Source organism: Furipterus horrens, unplaced genomic scaffold, assembly GCF_987537825.1.
Source record: "Furipterus horrens unplaced genomic scaffold, mFurHor1.1.pri manual_scaffold_3, whole genome shotgun sequence".
In the NCBI taxonomy this organism is placed as follows: Eukaryota; Metazoa; Chordata; class Mammalia; order Chiroptera; family Furipteridae; genus Furipterus; species Furipterus horrens.
Window position 1 is genome coordinate 28,291,944 of NW_028327173.1, and position 15,586 is coordinate 28,307,529.

General features: G+C 49.7%; 1 protein-coding gene across 1 annotated transcript; it reads left to right on the plus strand.

The window, feature by feature from the left end:
- Window positions 1-12,566: 12,566 nt before the first annotated feature.
- GUCA2B (guanylate cyclase activator 2B) lies at window positions 12,567-15,176 on the plus strand. Its single transcript, XM_090271577.1, has 3 exons — window positions 12,567-12,707; window positions 13,918-14,104; window positions 14,899-15,176. The coding sequence occupies exons 1-3, from the start codon at window positions 12,618-12,620 to the stop codon at window positions 14,958-14,960; spliced, it is 339 nt and encodes a 112-aa protein (XP_090127703.1). The 5' UTR covers window positions 12,567-12,617; the 3' UTR covers window positions 14,961-15,176.
- The last annotated feature ends 410 nt before the right edge of the window (window positions 15,177-15,586 follow it).

The following is a 15,586-nucleotide window of genomic DNA, read 5'->3' on the forward strand; positions in this document are numbered from 1 at the left end:
TGTTAGACACCCTCCTGCCTCCATACAACTTCCTGAGACAATGAAGCCACCAGCAAATGACTTTTGAAATAAAGGGTATCATAATGGAGCTTTCCCAGGGCAGTGTTTGCCAAGCCTTTTCAACATGACACCTGTGGTCCACCAGGACATGCCATACCTGTCCCACACTGTGCCCTAGAGTCAGGGAGCCTGTCTTTATTAGCTCCTGGCTGTGCCACCTGGGACACATCACCTCTCAGAACCTCAGTTCTTTATCTCTGAAGTGGAGATTAAGCCAGTGAATGCAGGTAAAACCCTGGCAACTGCCTGCACAGAGGATGTGCTCAGTCACTGCTGAGAGCTGATATGATGGTGACTATTTTTATAAACCCATGACATCCCAACAGGTTTCCACATCTTCTTTCAAATCATGGTGAAAGAAGAACAGGAACAATTGGGGGGATCCTGTGTCAACAACACAATGGATTTTTAAGTGAACAGATCAGGATACATATCCATAAATGCTGCCCCTTCAAATGTACCATCCTGGGAGATTCAACAATGCTTGAAATTTTTCAGTCACAAGAAGTGGAAGCACTTAATCCACTCTTATCTACCGTGTCCCCTCTCCTGTGCCATTTCTTCAGAAGCCCCAGGACTGGCAAACCTTCCAGGGAAGGAAGTTGGGGACAAGCTAGGGTGCCATTTGGGGTCCAAATAAGGTACAAAAGAAACACCATTTTTGTTTGAGCAATGAAAACATTGTGGAACAGGTGGACTATGTCACTCCTTTGAAGTTAACTAGCTATTTCAACATCTTCATTCTGACCCTTTCTCAATATTATTTCCACGACTTCTCTGATTCACTCACTCAAAAAACGTGTTGCCTTTCAGACAGACCGCCATCTTCTAGTAATTCGCCAGAATGGCAAACCCAAGGGGAAAGAGGAGAGACACATGCTCTGTGTTCCCTGGACCTTTGAGAAAACATAGAATTATCCCATGCCTGGATTTGTTCCACGCAAGTCTACAAGGAAGGTGAAACTGTGGACATCCAGGGGACGGGCAGTGTCCAAAAAGGAATGCCCCACAAGTGTCGCTGAGGCAGAACTGGAAGAGTTCACAATGTAACCCACCCTGCCACTGGCATTGCTGTAAACAAACAAGTTAAGGGCAAGATCCTTGCCAAGAGGAGTAACGTGCCTATGGAGCATATTAAGCACTCTAAGTGCTGAGACGGTTTCCTGGAAAAAGTGAAGGGGAATGACCAGAAGCAGAAGGGTTCAATGGAAGCACTAGCCGGCTCCACCCAGAGAAGCACACCTTGGAAGAACCAATGGAAAGAAGCTTAAGAACCCTAAACTGGAAAATGTCACCTATATCAGCCCATTTATTCAAGAAATACTCAAGGAGCATGTGCCGGGTGTGTGCCCGATGGGAGGGACGTGACCGTGAGCCCCCAGAGAGGGTTCCCTCCTCACAATGGAGAAGACACACCTGGCTGGGAATCTCAAGGGCACTGAGTGCCACGAGGATGTACAGAGGGGTTGGGGACCATTCTAACTGCTCTTTGGGGACAAAGGGGTTCTAAACAGAGGGGAAGCAAAAGATAAGATCACGGCGTCAGAAACTGCCTGGAGTACTCAAGGACTTGAGAGAAGTCCAGGGCACCTCATGTGTGGAAAAAAATGGGGAGAAACCTGCTGGGGGGAGCTGCAGAGATATTCAGGAGCCAGGTTTCTCTGGATCCTTTATTCTGAAGCTATGGGGGAGCCACAGTAGTAAGACATTTTCATTAAAGTCAGTTAAACTGCTCTTACAGATCAACTCCAAAATCTACAACCACCAATCACAATAGAACTTTCTCACTCACTCACACTGCACCCCAAGGCATAGAGTCATCCCTGGTTGGTAGGCTGCTGTGTCAGTGATCTCCTGTCCTCATGTAACAAACAACCACAAAATTTCAGAGGTACACAACAGAGTTTATAACACAGGCATCTGGATAGCTCTGCTGATCTCTCTGGGCTCATTCGCACGGCATGGGGTGCGGGTTGAAGGCTGGTCTAGGCTGGCCCTGGCTGAACAAGTGGGTGACTTAGTTCACTGCTTGTGCCCCCTCTCCTCCAGCAGACCAGCCAGGAGTATTCCTAAGGAGATGGCAGCGACGCAAACAAATAAGCAGAAACACGGAGGATTTCTTAAGACTTTGGCCTGGAACTGGCATGCCATCACTTCTGCCTCATTTTATTAGCAAAAGCAATGGGATATATACTCAACCTTTATGGGAGGAGCCCTGAGTTCACATGACGATGGACCCCGATGCAGGGAGTGACGAGAAGAGGAAGCATTTGATCCACTCTATCTACTGTGACCCCTCTCCTGAATGTGTTGATTCTTGTGATGGCGCCAATCCCCAAAGCTTTGTCATCATCTGAAACCAGTCAGGAAAAGAGGAAATAAGAGTGGGGGCAGCATACTGCCACTTAAGAGCCTTGAACTACTAGAGGCCCACATCACTTCCTCTCACATCCCAGTGATGAAAGCCAGTTATGTGACAAAGCCTTGCTGCAGGTCCCCAGCCAGAGCGCTGCTCTCCATTCAAGTGTGTAATAAATAGTATGGGAGGGCCGGGGGAGCTCTGATGGACAACCAGCCATCCCTGCCACAGGAAGTGACTCACCACGTTCATATTTCCTAAGGGAATGACAATGAGTAGAAACTTCCTGCCTCACAGCAGTGCCCTCGGTAGAAGTGATGACAACCCCTCTGTGGTAGCCCACATCACCGAGCCAGATGTTTCCCAGGGGTGTTGATGCAGTGATGCAGGTCCTGATGCAGCAGACAGAGAGACAGAGACCAGACACATGACGCTGTCCCCGGGCTCCACCTAGCCTCCTGAAGTCACATCCAAGCTCCCCATGTGGGGCTCGTGTGAGGGGCTCCACCTCCCTCACTGCAAGTGCCCTCCCCCACGAAGAGACTCTTAGAGATGCATGGGGACACCCAGCCAGCATCAAGCTCAAGGGCTCAGCCACCAGGGCAGGAGGAATCCCGGCTCCCTCTGCCTGCTCCCTCTTGGAATGATGGCCCCGCAGCACGTGCCTCTGGAAAGCAGCGAGTCGGCTTGTCAAGCCCCTCCCCAGAAAGCCAAGGCAGGAAGTGAACGCCAACAATCCCCCACAGCAGTGGGAAGGGGGACGCAATTAGAGCAAATTCTGCTTACAGTTCAGATTCAATATTTGGAAGGGATAAACCCTGAAATAAGAGATTGCCTGATTTCTCTCCCAAGCCTGTGAATGGTTCATTAGCTCCTATTTGACATTTGATGGTTGAGTCTGATTGGCTTTATTGTGGAGTTGAACTTCAAGAAGTCCCCAAGACAGAGCAATCAAGTTTCACAATGGTCGCCAACAGCAAATTTAAAAACATAAATGACAGCTGCGCCTTGGACCTCAATCCCACACATGGTATGGAGGAATTTGTATCTCATCCCCACTTAATGAACCTCAATCCTGCCTGGCAAAGCGGGGCGCCTGACTCAGCAGTTAGGAATTCCTCAGCAGTTCAGCCTGGGTGCTGCACACAAAGAACCCCTAGACCAGAGCATCATAAAGATAAGCGCGTCCCTGGCTTGCGCAGAGCCACTAAGGCACTGGAGGAATGTGGGATGGAGGTCACGCCCTGGATGGGATGCAGTCTAAATGTACAGTTGGGTCCTTTGCACCAAAAACAGAAATGGTAAAGGGGACAGAGGCTCTGTTCCATGATGAGAGCATAAGAACTACCAGAGTCCCCAAGAAGAGGAGAGTAGGAAGGACCATGGTCAGGGCTGGCTTCTTGAAAGAAGGGGCTTGGGCAGGATGTGGGGGACGGGGCGCATCCTGGATGTGAGATATGAGCAAAGGGCTGGAGGAGCCCCAGAGCTCCCCCACTTCCTCACTGGAGGCAGGCAGTGCCTCCTGCAGTCCCTGCCACACAGCACGGGGTTCCTTATCAGCCATGGGCCCCAATACGTGTTTGTTGACCAAATGAAGAACTGCACCTGGCCCACCTAACCCTGTCATATGCTCACAGTATGTTGTTATCATTACTGTTGCTAATGGTGTAGTTACAAACTAGCCTTTGTGTCATTTCTTTGTGAGATCAGGATTCCAGGAACCCGGATCCTCTGTAGGGTAGCATTGGTGGGGGAAAGTGGAAAAGGCTCACTTTCTCCCCCATTTGCTCCCTTTAACTCGTAGTGGGGACACTAGGAAGGTAGAGGGGACAAAGGGACACCAATTGAGGGTCTACAATGTGCCCAGTACTGTGAGTGTTGCCTTATATCCATGTACTGCTCACGCAGGCCAGGCACACAGTGCTTATGACACCAACCGGGAGCTCTGTGCCCCGGCGTTCTCTGCAAAAGGAGTTTTCTACAGCCTAGGGATGCGCAAGCAGTCTGTGTGTTTGTGCTAGGAGAGCCCGTAGGTCAGGGCCTGACCCGTCATCTGCTCCCAGTGAACGCTAGCTGGGATTCCTGTGCTCCCATTTCGTCCCAGTGATCCCCATGGTGCAGCCAAGATGTGTCACTGCCTTCGCACAACTGAGAGCACTGACTCTCAGAGAAGTGAACAATTTGCGTCTAGACCGGTGCCGGAGGGAGATGGGGGAGCTGAAGAAGGGAGAATACTATGATCTGGCTGCCAAGGGCTGGACGCCTTCCCAGGTCCTCCATATAGTCCCCAGCTTCCGGGCAGCTGCACCGTGGCCTGCCTCCCCCAGCTCCCCGCCTCCATCTGTCCACACCATGAGCCTTGCTCCCACCCTGGCCTCCTGCACCAGATATGACCCTACCACCAGCCAGCCACTCCTCACAGCCAAGCACGTGTGGTCTTTCTTCCAGCACCCAACACTCACTCATACGTCGTCACATATTAACATTCACAAAGGCACAAGCTGTCATATATTACACACATATCTGTTCACACACACGTTCACATGCACAAGCCTACACACACTCATACACACTCATATTTACACATACCTACATACAGATACATGCAGACACAAAAGCATATCCACATACACATGCCCCCACACACTACCACACCATTCTTGCTCATGTATGTACATGCTCACACAAGCTCTATCAGACATACAAGGTCTGTCCAGAAAAAGTCCAGCCATTGTTAATATAATGAGAACGGTTTGCAAGACATCGATGTAACCTGGCAGCCAAGGAGTGTGAACTGGAATATGCATGAGTGAACAATGATGACTTCACTGCACTAATCAGTGAGGCCACAGATGTCACTGAGTGAGCATGTGTACTATGTGGCCGTCACATTCAAAACGACTGAGTGAGTAGAGCAAAGAATCTGCATCAGATTTTGCATTAACGTTGAACGTTGCTCCATGGAAACTATTTCAGTGATTCAGAAGGCTGCAGCTATGGGCAACTGGTGATTGGCAGCTTCATCATGACAGTGCGCCCACTCATGCTTCACATCTTGTGCAGTTTTTTGGTGAAACATCAAATCACCCAGGTGTCTCAGCCCCGCTATAGCCCATATTTGGCACCCTGCGGCTTCTGCCTTTTCCCAAAACTAAGATCACCCTTGAAAGGGAAGAGATTTCAAACCATTGATGAGATTCAAGAAAATACATCAGGGCAGCTGATGGTGACTAGAACTGTGTGAGGTCCCAAGGCGCCTACTTTGAAGGGGACTGAGGTATCATTGTCCTATGTACAATGTTTCTTGTAACTTGTATCTTCTTCAGTAAACATCTCTATTTTTCATAGTAAATGGCTGGATACTTTCTGGGCAGACCTTGTACACATGTTCATATTTACACACACACACCCTCATTTATAGACACAAAGAGTATGCATGCGTTCACATGTTCCCATACATATGTTCATAGGCATGTAGGCACATACACACATGCTCACATGCAGATACAAGCGCACACACACACCCTTGTCACACCTGCTTTTGACCACCGTGGATGGAGGGCAGAAATGCCAGCAGAAGCCAGGGTCAGAAGCACACACCACCTCCTCCCAATAGAACAGCCCAACACAGGCAACACAATCTCCAGAGGCCCAGCTCTCGTCCTCGCTCTTGTTCTCCTGCTGCCTCCACTGCCCACTGGCTGCCCCCAAGACCAGATTTCAGTGCAAGGCGCTGCCTGTGGCCTGAAATCTTTCCTTCCTCTCCTCCCCATTTCAGCCTTGTTATTCACCTCAGCATCTGCTATCTGGAGACCAAGGACTCAGGCATCTGCCAGCAAGCAGGGACTTTCCCCAGTGATTTCACTCATTGTCACCTCTAGCATGGTCACATTGGGAGGGCCCCCCGAAGCACAGACAGGGGACAGAGAGGTTTTCCATTGCTTTCAAATCAGACAGCATAAATAACTCTCAAGTGGTGCCCCAGAGAGAGATGGATTCATTTAAAAGGGGTAATTTGTCTCTCTCTGCCTGCAGTGTTCCCTGTCCTTCACCAGGGGGCAGCCCTGATTCACTTGTGTTTAAACACATTACCCAACCCCCAGCCGATAAAGAGGCTAAAGAGAAGTATAATAAACAAACCTGAAAAGGGTGTGTGTGTGTGTGTATGTGTGTGTCAGTGTGTGTAGATTAGTACAATAGAGATAGACTAGGAAAATGATGCAAAAATAAGACAGATTGAATGAGATTCAGTCACTAATATTGGGACACAAATTTGGTTCTGAGTTTCCTGCTGGTCAAAGCAAAAATAAAACCATTCACTGTGTTGTCCACTTCTCCAGGGAAAGGCCAAAACTGCATTTAGAAGGCTGCTGGGAAGTCCACCACACCTTGGTTTATACAACTCCCCATGCGGGGTCCTCCAGATTGATTCTGCTCCTGTGTTTGAACTCGATATGCTGATTCTTCTTTAAATGGGTCATCCCTCCATTTTACCCTTCATGTAAAATGATAGTTCACAGCTCAGGCTCTATAGCCAGACCTTCATTCTCACTGAGTCCACTTCTCTTCCTCCTCTCTTCCCGATCCCACTCCAATCAGATTTTCATACACTCCTTGACTGAAATTGATCTTGTCAAAGTCACCAGCAAGTCCATGTTGCCAAACCCAGGGGTAGTTCTCAGCCTTCATCTTAGCAGAGCTAATCAGGTGGGCATGTTCTTGTTTCTGAAACACTTTCTTCATTGGTCTCCACCTACTGCTCCTCCTCCACCTGCTTTACTGATTCCTCCGGCTCGGTCTTACCTTCAAGTGTTGCAGTGCACTGTGATGCCTAGATCCTGGGACCTCTCTTCCTCTCCATTCAGTCACTCCCTCAATCCTTTGGGACTTTTAAGTATCAGACACTCCCTGATGACCACAGCATGTGTATCTGTGGCCCACACCTCTATTCACATATCAAACAGATATTGCAAACTTAATATGTCCAATCTTTTGGCCCCTTCACCTGACATTTCTCATCTCACCATCTGACTTGGGACATTAGAGTTGTCCTGGGCTCTGCTCTTCATTCACCCTTCCCATCCAGGGAAACAGAAAATCCTGTGGGCTATGACTTCCATGAACCTCTAGAGTCCAGCCCTTCCTCACCACCTCTAACCTGATGCCCCATCAAGCCATTGCCTCTGCTCTATGGGCAGTGGCTTTGTCTGCTTTGTTGGTTGGTGCATCCCTTGTGCCTAGAATGGTTCTTGGCGTATAGTAGGCCACAAGTAAATATCTTGTAGATTAAGTTACCAAATATCCTAGAGTCTGCTGTGCTGAGCAAACACAAAAAGGATTCTGTATTTTCATAAATAATTGATTTCACAACTATAAAAATAACAATAACCAACCTTTGCTGAACACTCACCATGCGCCAGCCCCCTTACTTATGATAGGAAGATGCCAGATAAGATGAGTGAGGCTCAGAGAAGTAGAAAATTGTCCAAGGTCAACATCTAGTGGTTGCTGGGGCAGATATTTGAATCATAGTTATTTATTCAATGTATAAAGTATTTGTTGAGCACCAGTTATTTGCCACGTACTGTTTATGGGAAAACAAAATGGACAAATTCCTTACTCTAATAAGAGCTTACATTCTAGTAAGGAGAGGAATGCAAGAAATGAAACACACACATATGACAGGTGCTACATGAAAATGGGTTTAAAAAAATGAGTGGAAATAAGGGAAATTTTTGAGGGAGGATGGTCAGGAAATATGTTTTTGGGGGAGTAACATCTGAACAGAGACCTGAATAAGTGAGGCGGTAAGCCATATAAATACGCAGGTAAAGAGCAAAAACCCAAGATAAACAATCTTTGGCGTATTTGGCTGACAGCAAGGAAGCTAGTGTGGCTGGAACCCAGAGAGTGAAGGGCATGGATTTTGGAGTTGAGGTCATAGATATGGAGGGACGCATCAGGGACCTGAGGGGGCAATGGAATCATGCGATTTTTCCCTGAGTAAAGCGAGAGGCCATTAGTAGATTTGAGCAGAGGAGAGAAATGATCTGACTTAGATTTCAATAGAATCACTCTGGCTGATGTGTGGAGAAAGGCCCGAAGAGGGGCAAGAGGGGACATAGGGAGATCTGTTTGGAGATCTCTCTTGGCCAAACTATGGTGCCCAGTTATTTGGTCAAATACTAGTCTAGATGTTGCTGTAAAGGTATTATTTTAGATGTGATTAACATTTTAAATCAATAGACTTTAATAAGTGATTAATGTGGGCAGACTTCTTCCAATCAGCTGAAGGTCTTAAAACTAATAACTGCCCTGAACAGTGTGACTGTCGGTTGGGCATTGTCCTGCAAAGTGAAAGGTTTCAGGTACAATTTCCAGTCAGGGCACATGCCCAGATTGCGGGTTCAATCCCTGGATGGGGGCATGCGCAGGAGGCAACCAATCGATGTTTCTCTCTCACATCAGTGTTTCTATCCCTTCCTCCCTCCCTTCTCCTCTCTCTAAATATATCTAGATAGATAGACAGACAGAAATCTATTACAGAATAGGATATTTATCGCTCTCCCCTATTGGTCTGTTTCTCAAGAGAGTCCTAACTAATACAAGGCTGTTACAATAATCCATGAGAACAAAGACCAGTGATGAACATTTGAACTTAACAGCAATGGAGATGGTGAGATGTGAGTAGAGTCTAGGAATATTGTGAAGGTAGAGCTACTGGACTTGCCTGTGAATTAAACTTGGCAAGTGAAAGAAAGAGAGGCATTGAGAATGACTCCTATATTTTTGACCTGGGTCACTGGCTGGGTCAGTGGTAGTAACCTCAACAGTTAACAGAAGTTGAGGAGCTAGATGCACGAGTCCATGGCTGAGAGAAGAGGTCAGGCTAGAGAGTGAACAGAGCACCGACAGATGACATTAAAACCCTTGAGACTGGACAAGGTCACTGGTCTGATGACTGTAGACAAAGGAAAGTGGTCTGAGGATTGAGCCCTGGAGGCCCTGGGGCATTCTAAGATCTAGAGGTCAAAAAAGAGAAACAAAAACCAACTAAGAAACCTGAGAAGATGGGCCAATGAGATTGGCAGAAAACCTGGAGAACGTGCATCCCAGACACCAAGTGAAGAAAGTGCTTTATTCCCAGAAAGACGGAGTGGTCAGCTGTGACCCACGCTCCTGGGGAAACCGGTCAGTTTGGAGTCAGGGAGAGTCACAGGCTCTGGGACACTTAACAGGAAGCCCAGTGTGGAGAGAGGAACAGCTCAAACACACACCCAGGCCACCTGTCACTCACTGATTGAGGCTTCCACACAGGGACCTGAGTCACAGTCACTTCCCATGTCCCGAAAGAAGGGAGTGTCCTGAGAAACATCAGATTACAGTGGCTCGCTGGGTGCAGCAGCGAGGGTTTGCGTCTGTGGTTTTGATGGATGGTGGGTCATTTATGAAGCGATTAGGAGGATAGGGGTTGGAATAGGAATTTGAGCCATGTTAGGTAGATAAGGAAATCACATCTGTTCCCAGGAAAAGGGGCACATGATGAGCCCTGAAGGAGGGGCTGGAAGGTGGAGAAGGGAAAGAGACCATGGCCACGGGGACCTCCAACCCTACAAGTTTCTGTCTCGTTCCTTGGTGTGTGGCCAATGGGACTGAGCTTGCTCTGGTGGAAAGACCAAGGATTTGGGGAGTCAAGTGCCCTCATGACAAACTCAAAGCTGGAGACTGATTATCTTTTCACAAATGAGAACCTAACACCACAGAGTTTATGTCAATTGTCCACGGTCATACACTTGGTCAAACCCAGTTCTGGAAAGATGGCACGTCATGGTGCTTGGGCTGTGCTGGACTAAGATCAGAACTGTTCCAGCTGTAGGTTCAGAGATGGGGTTTGTCAGGGAGGACCCCATGGGGAAGGAGAGGCAGGACAACCACCACTCGCTGCATGACCCTGCAGGCCAGGCTCATGCTAGTCACCCATCACAGGCTCCTCTGGGATGGAATACTTTAGTTTTTCCTCACAATGGCCACTATGAGGTTGTTCATTGTTCCTTCTACTTATTGATGAAGAAACAGAGGCTCAGAGAAGCTAAGTAATGTATCTGAGATCACGCAGCTGAAGTCATTTAAACCCAGAGCTTCTCCCCTCCAAGGCCCAAGTTCCTTTCTCTGAAACACCGTAAGCTGAGCAGAGGCAAGAATCCCAAATACAAAACCTGCTCACCTCTCTTACTCTCACAGTAACTATAAAAAAATAATATAAACGGAGCCACGTTACAGTGAAGCCAGAGCTGCCATCCCAGAGGAACTGCTTTACATGTCTTAGGCCTCCAACCTTTGGATGTTAAAACAGGGCAAAATAACCTCTGAACTGGGCCTCAAGCAACACTGTGCCCCAAAGAAACATTTGCAAAGATAACAAAAAGCAGATACTGTGACTACCAGACTGAAAATTTAAAACATTGTTTAGAATTTATATCACTATGTTATGCTATCTGCACTGATAGAAATGTTTTCCTTCTATTAATGTAATTGTCCCCCTTCCCTTTCTGGTACCCCTTGCCTTTGTCTCCTAATCAGAACATTATTTGGGCTTCTGTCTGAATCAGTGCTTCCCAAATAACTATTCTTTGACCTCAAATGAGTGCTTCTTGCCTCTCACTCACTTTGAAAGGCCTTTTATTGTTAGGGTAACATGATATTGAACATGGTGCTTGACCTTGTTGGACCTTGAGTTACTCACCTGTGAAATGAAGACAACCATTACATCCATACTCTAGAATTAAACAGGATTAGGCCCATAAAAATAACATCGCGCCTAGCACACAGTGCAGGTTCAAGAAATGAGAACTATTGTAACTGATGGCGCTTTTCAGCTCACAGGTGAGAGAGCATGGAAGAGTCCATCAATGTCTCCATCCTCTAAGGAGTAAAGGCTGAAGTCTGGATTCAAAGCAAGACATAGGAAGTACCCAAGATAAGAAAGGAGGTGAGCGTTGCAGGCAGGTGAGAGCAGGAGATTGTGCTAGGCCTATGTGAGGAGAGTTGGTCTGGGGAGCGTGATGAGAAGTCAGGCACAGGTTGGAGAGGCGGCCTCCCCTACCTTGCTGGGCTTTCTGGGCTTCATCTCAGTGTTATGCATGGGCTACCACGTACCGGGCTCAGTGCCCGGCAGAACTGAGGCCTGGCATGGGTGCTGATCACAGCTGCCTGGGCAGCTAGTGGTGATGACGCCTTGTAGACTTTATCCTCTTGTCCGTGACCCAACCTTCAACCATCGAGGCATGGGCTACGCATTGCCTAGAAAGCAACTGTGAGCTTAGGGCCCTCCCATGGCATGTATTACCTGGGAGAAGGGGGCGAGCTCGGGTGGGCCCCATTGCTCTCACGGCAACCTCTCGCGGCAGGTTCCATTGTTCTGCTCATTTGATGGAAGAGGAAACCAAGGCTCAATCAGAGTTGATGTGACTTGGCCGAGAAGACACAGCTACAGCAGGCTTTGAACCGGGGTCCATCTGTCTCCAAGGCCAGGCTCTCTGCTTCACGATGGGAGCAGCAATTGGCTTCTGAGAGGCAGGACAGGTGAGCTGAATCGAACATGGCCTGAAGACATCCAGGCACCAATGGGAGATGCTGGCAGAGGCAGCCTGAGAGCCTGGGCCCGGACTAATCAGAAGGATGATCCTCAAATAGAGCTGGGAGGAGGGGATAGAAGAGATGTGGTCTTGGGACACAAGAGTTCTGTATTTTCCCACCTTGCCTGGGGCCAGCCTGTCTGTCCGCATCTTTTCCTCAGAGAATAACCATGGGCTGACATGGGTCAAAGAAACCAGAGTCCTTATTTTGCCATTGACTAGTGCCACGACCTGGGGCTAGTCACTTTAAGCCCCTGTTTGTAAAGGGGTCTCCCTTTCATTTCACTCAGTTGGGCATCTGGAAAAGTGAAGGAAATTGGTGTGCTTCAAGGCCCTCCCACCCAGCACATGCTTGACACACATGTGCCTTGGGCCTCCCTGCCTCCAGTCTCTGACTGGAAATAGACTCTAGGCTTGTCACAAAGCCAGCCAGGTGCCAACCCCAACCCAGCTGGCCAGTTAATGAGTGACCAGGGTGCTGGAGCATGGCTTATAAAAGCTGCTAGCCAGGGAAGCAGGTGACAGCTGGGTGGACGGCTGTGGTGGGCTACAGTGGGGGCAAGATGGGTGGCAGAACTATGTCAAGGCTTCTGTCTGGAGTGGCTGTGGTCCTCCTGGTGGTCCTGCAGAGCACACAGTCAGTCTACATCCAGGTGAGTCTTTGTGGCCAGCATGGCCTTTGACTAAAGGTTCCCATGGTGTGAGGCTGGGATGGAAAGGGAATGCTGGTAATTCGTGGGGTACGGGGTGGGGGGCACAGGGCCTAGAATTCAGCCCAATACCCATTCACAGGCCCAGGAACTAAGACAGCTGGTGGGTGTGGGCAGCTGTCATGCCTATAACTATGGTGATGGTGACATCAGTAATAATAAACTGCTGTTATTCAGCACTGTTCTCCTTAAAGACCCATCCTGGTCAGAGGTCAGAGGTCAGAGTGGGGAACAAGATGAGCCACCTGTCCTTGAGATAGATGCCCAGAAGGGAGAGGGGAGACCCCTGTATGCTCCTATAGCTTTTCCTATGCACCCATGTATGGGTTCAGGGCCGGTGATCGCCAAGAAGTGTTTCCTTGGTGGGTAACTTGAGCTGACGTTGCAGGATAAGCAGGAGGTAGCCAGGCACAAAGGAGGCAGACGGCTCCAGACAGAGGGCACAGCACAGGAAAAGCCCAGAGAGAAGACAGCGGGGAAAGGGGAGGGCAGATACAGCAGGGAGTGCCTGTGAGGCTCAAAGGAGTCACAGAAGCAGTGCCTGTCCATGGTATCACAGGCCCTGTCCAGCATGGCGGGGGACGTCTGGGACTCAGGGCATCTCACGCTACTGACTCTGTGCGGGGCCTCCTTGAGAAGGAACCCCTGCAGAGGAGTGCTAGAGAGCCTCCACCTCCCCTTCCCGCCCTGGCCTTAGGCCCAGCCAGCTCGAGGTTGGCATCATTTTGCCATGTTGGTTCAGGAGAGGTCATCTAGTTATGGAGTGTGCCAGGCACGAGGGAGGAGGGCACGTGATTACCTCCATTTGTCAGATGAGGCTCAGAGTAGGGGAGAGACAGGCACCTGGTTGGGAAGAACTGGGATTTGAACCAGGGGTCCACTGATCTCCAAAGCCCATGCCTTGAACCGCTGTACTCCATAGCCTTGCCGTGACCTCATGTAGCAGCTTCTGGGGGCCTGTGGCACAGGGGTGCGAAGGGTCAGACACCACGTTGCACCTCCTAGGCTGTCTTTCAGGTGTGCCAGGTCCAACTGGTTTGGCCCTGGGAGGGTGGCAGTGACTGAGAATGGGCAAGGCTCGTGGGGTCTGAAGAACCCTGGTCTCCCAGTCTAGGTTTGATACCCTCCCCTCTTCTCCCCATCCTGCCCCCAGTACCAGGGCTTCCAGGTCCAGCTGGAGTCTGTGAAGAAACTGAGCGACCTTGAGAGGCAGTGGGCGTTCAGCCCCCAGATGCGGACCCAGAGCCTCCTGCCTATCCCGTGCTACAACCTGGCCCTGCCACCGGACCTCCAGCCCATCTGCACGTCCAAGGAGGCTGCTGGCATCTTCCAGGCCTTGAGTGAGTGTCACTACCCCTACAGAGCTTCCTGCCCCCATTCAGTGCCCCCAGCTCAGGCTCATGTTTCTTCACCTCATGTTCCTTCTATTAAGTACCCAGTGGTTGAGCACAGAGAGATCCAAGAAGCTCAATTCTTCACCTCCCCAGTTTTGGCTTCAGAAGTGGGGCATGAGGAAGCCCCTCAGCTCCCAATAACATGAGCCAGCTGGTCATCCTACATCAAAGACCTCACAGACAGGAGGGAAGGGGCCCTGGGGAAGGAACCCATAAGCAATGACTGAAATGCAGTGTGATAATGGGAGGCGGCACAGTGGGGACACAGAGGAGAGATGACTCATGTCTGGGGTGGTGTAAAGAGTCTTAGAGGCTTCCAAGAGGAGGTGACATCTAAGCCGAAATGTAAGGGATGAAGCAGAGCTGGTCAGGAAAATACAGCGACTAGCTGCTATTTATTGAGCACCTACTCAGTGTCAGGCCCCCTGTTAGTCCTTTTGCCTGCATTCTCTTCTCACACCACCCTGTCAGGCTACTACTGCCCATTTAGGAAACAGGAAAACTCTGGCACAGAGTTTAAGTGACATGCCATGGCACTGTTAGGAAGCAGAGGACCTGAGACTTAAGCCCAAGATGCCCACTCTGCCTCTAAAATGTCATGCTCTTAACCTACGAGAAAGAGGGCCCCATCCTCAGGTCCTCTCCTAAGCAGGCCTTCTCTGGCCACCTGGCCAGCATCTCTCTGGACCACACGTGTTTCAGGTTCAGGTTCAGCTGACCAGTTTTCTCCCCCTTTCCAGAGGACATCGCTGGTGATGACTGTGAGCTGTGCGTGAATATTGCCTGCACCGGCTGCCTCTGAAATGGCCCTGCACACCCTGAGCCCACCCTGGACACCTTGGCCACCCAAACCACTGCCTTCAGAGTCCCCACCCCCATCCAAGCTCTGGAGGCGCTCTGGCCACCTTGGTCATTGCCACCCTTCCAGGGCCAAATCAGCTGGATCTGGCACAAAGCAGTCGGACACACAGTTTGGCCCCTTACGCAGCCCTGCTGCTGAATAAAGGTTCTCCACTCACACACAGAATCAGTCCATTTGTTCATCCCCAGCAGCCATGGGCAGAGGTCCTTGGGAAGCTGAGTGGGTTGAGGACAAGGTTTGGACTAGAGTCAGAAATTTCCCTGGTTTCCAGCACCCAAAGAGTTGGTTCATTAAGCCCTATTTGGCACAGAAGGGAATGAGGCTAAGGGGGATAATGAGGCCCCCAAGGTAATAGAGCTAAGAAGCCACAAGCACCCAGACCCACTTGTCCCAAAGCTGAGCTCAAAGCCTGGCCCAGCTGCAGAGCCAGAGCTTCTGCACTCCTGCGGCAGTGGGGTGGGGGTGCAGGATGGGGGAGCTTCTTCTGGTAGTTAGGACAGGAGTGGGTGGAGGGAAGGGTCATGTGGTGCCTCCTCCCCAGGCCCATCATAGGGTGGGGCCTGGGA

What these genes read in the sequence shown, in the direction of transcription:
- GUCA2B (XM_090271577.1), top strand. Translation starts at nt 12,618, where the DNA reads ATGGGTGGCAGAACTATGTCAAGGCTTCTGTCTGGAGTGGCTGTGGTC. An exon ending in CACAGTCAGTCTACATCCAG is followed by an intron (nt 12,708 to 13,917) that starts GTGAGTCTTTGT and finishes TCCTGCCCCCAG; the next exon opens with TACCAGGGCTTCCAGGTCCA. An exon ending in TGGCATCTTCCAGGCCTTGA is followed by an intron (nt 14,105 to 14,898) that starts GTGAGTGTCACT and finishes CCCCCTTTCCAG; the next exon opens with AGGACATCGCTGGTGATGAC.